The 7489-nt window shown below is 42.3% G+C and overlaps 1 protein-coding gene across 1 annotated transcript in view; it reads left to right on the forward strand.

Moving 5' to 3' along the window:
* Nucleotides 1-6951, forward strand: part of dph6 (diphthamine biosynthesis 6) — a 59801-nt gene extending 52850 nt beyond the window's left edge. The window contains exons 14-15 of the mRNA XM_030718845.1: nt 1340-1727; nt 5462-6951. Coding sequence (XP_030574705.1) covers nt 1340-1727; nt 5462-5580 — 507 coding nt within the window. The 3' untranslated portion in view covers nt 5581-6951. The remainder of the gene's footprint in view (nt 1-1339; nt 1728-5461) is intronic.
* The last annotated feature ends 538 nt before the right edge of the window (nt 6952-7489 follow it).

Consider the following 7489-nt stretch of genomic DNA (forward strand, 5'->3'; position numbering starts at 1 on the left):
GTTGGGTATAGTCTCTCAGCATTCAAGGCCCCGCAGGGTGGCCTTTAAGCCTGGCTGAGCAAGACCCCTCTGTCCTGTCATTCTTCTCTCCAGTTCCCCCTCTCTCTTCCATGTTCAATCACTATTGACAAGTGAAGAAGCAGTTCCCTCTAGGAGAATACCTAGCCTGAGCCAGAAGTGCTAATATAACATTTATCAAAGCGTAGGACACGTATGTGTGCTGTCACTTTGTCTGACATGCTAAGAGGCCTGAGATCACATGAGTATTGTCCTGCTTCTGTGATGGTTGTTGTTGATCACTGCAAGCCAGCTCTCTTCCAAATCAGCAGAGTAAAGAAATCTTAACCTAACCCCTTTACACACACACACACACACACACATTCTGGACACCTGCATTTTTCATGTTTTTTTTGTTTTGTTTTGTTTTGTTTCTTTTCGCCAAGTCAAGAGGTTAGCTGTTGATACACAATTAAGCGTTTGCTAAAGTTTAATCTGAAGGTAAGTGCTGCTTCAGTGAATGTGGCGGTTTGGGTCATGACAGGTTCGTCTGCTGAAAGGACAAAGAGGCCGCCGTGTGCTCTTGTCAATGATTTCTTCTTTTTGTGGGTGAATATCAAAATAAAATGTAAGTAACCTGTTATTATTCTGCACTTACGAAGTGGGGTGTAAGTGGATGAAAATTGATCCAGCAAATTGAAAGGGGGGGTTAAGTGTTTTTGCCCTATCGACTCTGACTGAAATGACGGTTATATAAAACACTCATTTCTCTCCCATTAGCAGATGAAGCCACAGCCAAGTATTATTAGAGGGCCACATTGTAGCACTGCTCCAAGACATTTTGTTAGTGCTAATGGCCCTCAGTCCAGAGGAGAGAAAAAAAATAATATTTTGGCCCTGTAGTTAAATTTGAGGCCATTTTCCTCGAAATGTGTGCGGCGAAACTGCCGTCACATGTTGTGAATGATCTTCTTAGAAAGGTGAGAAGTCATTTTGATAGGACTTGCCATGTCAGCACATACCGCTCAAATGCATGCATTTATGTGTTTTATTCATGGTGGCTGCAAGCACGATGGATTCTTTCTAAATTGTTTGTACACTATCATTACCCAGGGTCACCTCTCAATCATATTAATTGGTAGCCTGTCAGTCTTTCAAGTAAAAAGCCTGTCCTAGTGCCGTGTGGTAGCGTTTGGAATAATGCTGATGGAGTAGTGTTTTTGTTCAGAAACCACAGCATGAAACTCAGCAGGAGGGCCATACATTTGTTTGTAGTGTGTAGCACCACATGGTATATAATTTGCCACCCAATTCATTTCAGTACTGTCTGTCTACATTGCAGGACTTGTTGTGGGACTCTGCGATCAAACGTGCACCATTACTGGTCATTGTGGTACCTGCCTTACCCAAGGGTGCAGCCGTTGAGCTTCACGTAACTGCAGTCCACAATGATCCCACCAAAAGGACCTCTTGTCACATGACTACAAAGGTATCCTGTGGGTCCATAGAGTGTTACACTGTACTGTCTGCTGACAGCCATAGTGCTTCGCTTTCACTTTCCCTGGCAGTCCACGGTGATAACTTGAAGCCCACTGATGTAAAGCATGTAACAGAAGAAATTGGCACTACATTCAGGAAAGCCACAAAGAAGATGGATGCTGAGCTGGTGCCACAGTGTGCTAGAGTGTTCTTCAAGTGCAGCCACTCAGTGGCACAGCAGATTGTTAAAGGTATGTCACTGCCAACACTACACACACACACACACACACACACATTTAAAATGATCCAATATTTGCGCCCATTAAGGGGATTTATCCTAAATAAGCTGCTCTGTTAAAAAGAACACGTGTGAGATATACTGCTCTTCTGAGTTAAGCTGCACATCACTGTATTAATGAAAACAAAGTGACAGGCTGTCTCTCTCTCTGTACTCTTGTTTCAAAGAAAGTTTGAGCTGACAGTGGTTAAGTCAACATAAAGTATTCAAGGAAACAGTCTCTCCTGAGGATCTCCACTCCTTCCTGTGTTTAATTATTATAACTCATTTGTTGTGTCTGCTCTGTGTACAGTAACCCAAGCAGCTGGCAGTCTTTTGTCATCATTACGCTTTCATACGCCGCTGTATTGTCGTCCCAGGATTCGAGGTTCTCGTCAAGGCAAACGTGGAGCGGTATTTGTTTTATCCTGAGAGATGTTCTCTCTGAGGGGAAAAAGGGCGATGAGCACATCGATCACATAGGCTCAGTTGTCAAGTCATCTCTGAAGCAGTTAATTAACATTTTTGAATTTGTGCCAAACCAGCCATCTTACTGTCATTTTTAGCTTTGACATAACTCATCATTTTGAGGATGTGAAATTACGGTTACCAGAAATGAATGAGAAAAAGGTTGCTCTGTTTAGAATATGTCTTGATATGCATGCCAGCCAAACTGTGCTATTAGTTTAGTTACCTAATTACATAATTGTTACCGAACATTGTTTTTGTAATTTGTTTCTTGTGTGATCCACTACAAAATGTAGTTGTTTTAACAGAAATTGTTAACTGTGTTATCGGGTCATTTGTTAACTGGAGCAAACTCAACCTAGATATTTACCCTTCACATGTTTGTTTCTTTGATTATGGACTGCACAGACTGCTTTCTTCAAACCATTTACTGACTCATCGTTGAGGTGGAATTTGCTCCTTTGCAACACATGTACAGCTAAGGCCTGTAAGCCTACCCATGGGCCTTTTTTATGGGTCACAGCCTGTGCTCATTGGGTGATGAATCCAAAAAGTCAAAGGAGGAAAAGTAACACCTCTGGCGCAAGCAGTCACAGCGCTGCAACTGCCGCTGTCAGCGAGCAGACAGACACCACTGGAGCAAAATGTGACTGCACACCCCCACCCCCTTCTTTGCTTGCGTTAGGATTCACAGTTGATAGACATGACATATGGTTCGAATGAAACCTTTAAACATCTTGTCTCAACTTGTTACTTACGATAGAAGGGTTCCTTCAAAGATAGACCCTCACGACTGAAAAAATGAAATGTCTGTTTTGAGGGACCTAAATAATCCTGTGATATTATAAAAGAAAGAAAAAAATATTTCAAAGAAATCCATTATTTTGCATAATAACGATAGAAATTTAATAAAATGTATTTGAGCTAATTTAACTATTAGATAAAGACAGTATAATGCTCAGCAGAGCTGAAGGGAGCGTGCAGTAAATTATAAGAAACTTTCACATACAAGAAGTCATGTGATTTGGCGTTACCGTAGAAATACTGCTTTAAGAAAGGTGAGCAAATGTTGTTTTCCTCCAGTTCCTCGGCTTCTCGCTTTACTCTCCTTGAACTAAATAAACAATTTTCATGAGCCAACACTCACTAATTACCACCTCGTTTACCGGTTAATTTGACCAGTTTGGAAGTCAGTGTAGCACAGCTAAAAACCACTGGCTCTGGGCCTTAGCCACAGCTTAAAAGCCCCACAACCCCAGCAGGCATTATCCATTCCACACAGAAAGACCCCCTTTTCTTTCCTTCCCACCACAGCCTTCACTGACACCCCTCCTTCTATTCACTTAGGCTTTAAAACATTTATGTATTAATCACTTCAAACAAAATGGCTGTTAATGTTTAGCATAAAAGGGTGTTGTGGGCATTAGTAATGTTTTGGTTTTGAAAACAGCCTTTTCAGCTCCCCGTGAGTTTGCCGTGAAGCAGAATAATGGCTGGTCCTCTTGGGTAGATGGTTTAGTCCCATCTTATGCTAATTTGATGGCTTTTTGAATCTTACAGCCTCTGTCCACTGAGCCTCACAATGAGGCTCCCCGTGTAGTCCCAAAGGGGGGGCTTGGAGACCCGAGGAAGGGGATTGGGTGTATGATGGGAAGTACTCATAGGACTTTGTATGAATTTTACAGAAGCATTTATAGGGAAAGGAGGAAAGAGGCGCTCTCTCTGCTCACTTTTTATCTAAAAAGACAAAAAAAAACAAAAAAAACATAAAACCTACAAAATTGCATGGTCATTCATGTCACCTTCACCCCCCTCCTGCCTCCCCATTCATGCATGTCTGTGTGGCCTGACACTGAAAGTGACTCTCAAAGAGAGAGTGCAATTATTTCCTATCCACTGGTACAAAGATTAAAACATCCTGACATAAAACAGGCTTAGTGCGCAAGGTGTGATGAAGGGTGCGTTTCTTCTCTTAATAAAACCATCCCCTGTCTGTGATCGCCATAGCTCGTGCAGTTGTCAGCTAGCCATCTCTAGAGGATCCTGGTTCCCAGGGTGTGCCACATGCTCTGATAACACATATTTAGGCTTTTAATGCCCCAACCACAAAAGGCCTATATTCAGTGGGGGCATTTTAAGCTGTAGTGCATATTAGCTAATTAGGGTGTGTGGGCTCTTTGTAAGGATGTTTGACATGCTGTGTGTGCTTCAAATGAAAGAGAATGGGGATTATTAAATAGTGCTGAACTGCTCTTGTAACCTCTATGTCCTGATTTCTCTTTTCATAAGTTTTTACAGATGTCAGAAAGTACTATAGGACTAGTAGGACTAATTTGTTTTTGGCCACTCGGATTCAAGGTAAATGATCAGGAATTTTGACAGATGCCATTGTAACTTGAGTGAGATCTGTGATTATGATGCTACATTTATGACCAGCATGTTTCCCAGATGTGTAATTCTCTAACCTTGCCAGAATGCAGTGACCACACCCAAGACTCATCCAGCATGCTGCTAAATACAGAAGAAATAAGGCAGGACAGTCAACCATGAGACAGGAACACTTGTGACCAATTAGTGCACGGAGCAGATAAGGGAAGGACCAAAATCCCAGCTGGCTACCGCCACATAGACAGGCTGTCATCAAGAACAGCCTCTGAGACACTCAATGAATTCTCACATGTCCAGTGTTCATCAGTAGTTCAGCCACACACAAACACACACATACGCTAACAACATGTCTCAGCTCCAGCAAAGCTGAGTGACAGCCCCAACACAGTTTGCTAACATGCCCACTCAACAAGAGTAGAGGATCCAGTCCACTAGATACCCCCAACAAGCTGCTCAATTGTCCAAAAGGGCAAATTGAGACCACTCTAGCCCCCCATCCCACCACCCAATACCCTGCAAGTGTCTGTGTATGTATTTGGTCATATGCGTCTCTATGTGCAAATTTGGGAGGCCTAGCCTAGAGTTTACTCCATGCTTGACCATATGTCTGCACTGCAGGAAGATGAATGGAGGGGGGGGCAGCTGCAATCTGCCAATTATTTAAGAATGCCAATAATTTGTAAATAGACCCATGTTCCCTGGTCGAAGGGTTAAGTGTAGCCTCTGTCCTGAGACAGCCCCAGTGGGACATCTTTATGAGAACATAAAGTCTAACTCCTGTTAAAACTCTAATGAAACTAATGCTTCTCTTGCTTTCACTCTCTCATCCCCTTCCCCACCTCTACCTTTCAGGATTTGAAGAAACTTTAAGAAGCTCACTAGCAGAGTCCAGTCCAGCCATAGCATTGGTTCCAGTCCTGGACTTGCCTGACTCCCAGATCATCCACCTGTCTTGCTGGCTCAGTTTATAGAATCTCAGCCAGAGTCAACAACCAGACTCAAGCCATACACAGCTCTGGAATTTAGTGGGGCTTTTCTGGAGGAAAGACATTGACAGACTAACACCTAATGACTTACAACAGGACATTAGTGAATATGGAAAAAGAAAAACAACGTAACTGCTCATTAATGTTGACTGTTTTATACAGCTCAGTGCTGAAATGCAAAGCCGTATGTGCGTCCAAGTGGTTTTAATGGTGTGTGGTTTTAAGGTTCTGTTTAGTCCACTTCAGACCCCAGAATGAAGGCCAGTAATCCCCTTGTTCTTCCACTGGAGACGTAGACTGCAACAGCTGCTACTCTGCCTCAGAGACAAAGCTTATGGAACTTCCACAACCTAAAGCTGCATGCCAGACGACAAGAGACTGGAGTTTGCCAAAGTAGACACTGGTAGTGTCTCATTCCACAAGGCGATAAACTGGATCCACTGATATGCCACTGCTTCTGGTAAAATTTCTTTGAGCATGCTAGCTAACACCCCTCATAAAGGCCTAGCGCCACAGCTGAAACCATCTGTTCCACTGCAAACCTATAGATTTACTGTATGACAAGCTTGTGGCTGTTTGTAGTGTGTGAGAATGAGGTGAGAGTGTTTCTCTGTCTGTCATGCTACGTGGTATTCAAGGTGTGTTATTATTGTGTAATAGGCAATCAGCACCAAGCACCTGAAAAGATTAGGCCTCTTTATGTTTTCTATTGATTCTAAGGCTGCCTGGTTAATAGGAGAAAGACGCTAGCCCACACAGCTGCAGGGCATGTGTGTGTCCTGTGAGCGTAAAAGTGCGTGCATGTGTGTGTGTTTGGGGTGAGGGGGTGGGGTGTCAATGGACACAGTGTGACAATGCGCAAAGAAAATAACACTATTAACCATTGCTCCTGGAGCTTTTCTTTTCTCAAAGATCACGAACTGTATTGATAATTTGAGTTGGAATACATCTTCCATCCAGCTAGTCTCTTCATCGCGTGCTTGTGATGGCGGCAGAGTTGAGTGGGCTATTGATCTTCACCCACCACAGTGTTGTTTTGATTGTTGTTATCAAAAATTGAACAATAGAGGTAGCCAACAGAGCCTGAAGATTTTTATTGAAGGTTGAAAAACACAAACAAGCAATTATTCATGAGAGCGAGCAAGCCAATGCCCCATAAATGTACAGTGTTTAACTTTCACCTGCTTTTTTTAAAGGGCCCCACCAGGAGGATCAAATCCTTATCAAGATTTAGGTGTTTTTATTGTGCGCACCTACATTTCAGTCAAGTAAATAGCTGTAAATGTCACCCACAACATTTTTGGCTATATTTTCATGTTTTTTTTTTAATAAATATAGCTGTTTATCAGAATAAAACACAGCCAAAGAAGAAGGCTTTCCTTTGTCAGTTTTCTTTTTTTTTAAAAGTATATATATTTTCATGTAGTAATTCGAATGCCAAGCAGCATGTTGCCAAATAAAACTGCATGCTCAGCAGTCTTTGCTGTTTATTAGTTTACAAAGGGTATTGAGAAATGTAATTTTATTGTGCTTTGACTCCTCTTTTTGATTGTGAAACAGCAGCAGCAACAGTACAAGGAATCCCCATGAAACTAAATGTTAAAATTCTAGAGTCAGCTCTTCAGTAAGTACAGAGGAGCGGATCCACTGAAATTCTTTGCACGGCTACAGCTTGTCAATCACACTCCAAACATTGCATTTTGTCTTTCAGTGGGCCTGTTCTCATGCTGACATGGACAAAGCCGCAAGTATATCATCGTAACCAATGCAGTGGCCTATGGCAGACACACTTCTTTGTGTCCTTACCACTGTGCTGCTTCACAAAATGAATAAAGACAGGGTGACATTTATTTTTCAAGAGTGTTTTGTCAAATGTACATTTTCTACAAAGCTG

This window comes from Archocentrus centrarchus, chromosome 22 (genome assembly GCF_007364275.1).
Source record: "Archocentrus centrarchus isolate MPI-CPG fArcCen1 chromosome 22, fArcCen1, whole genome shotgun sequence".
In the NCBI taxonomy this organism is placed as follows: domain Eukaryota; kingdom Metazoa; phylum Chordata; class Actinopteri; order Cichliformes; family Cichlidae; genus Archocentrus; species Archocentrus centrarchus.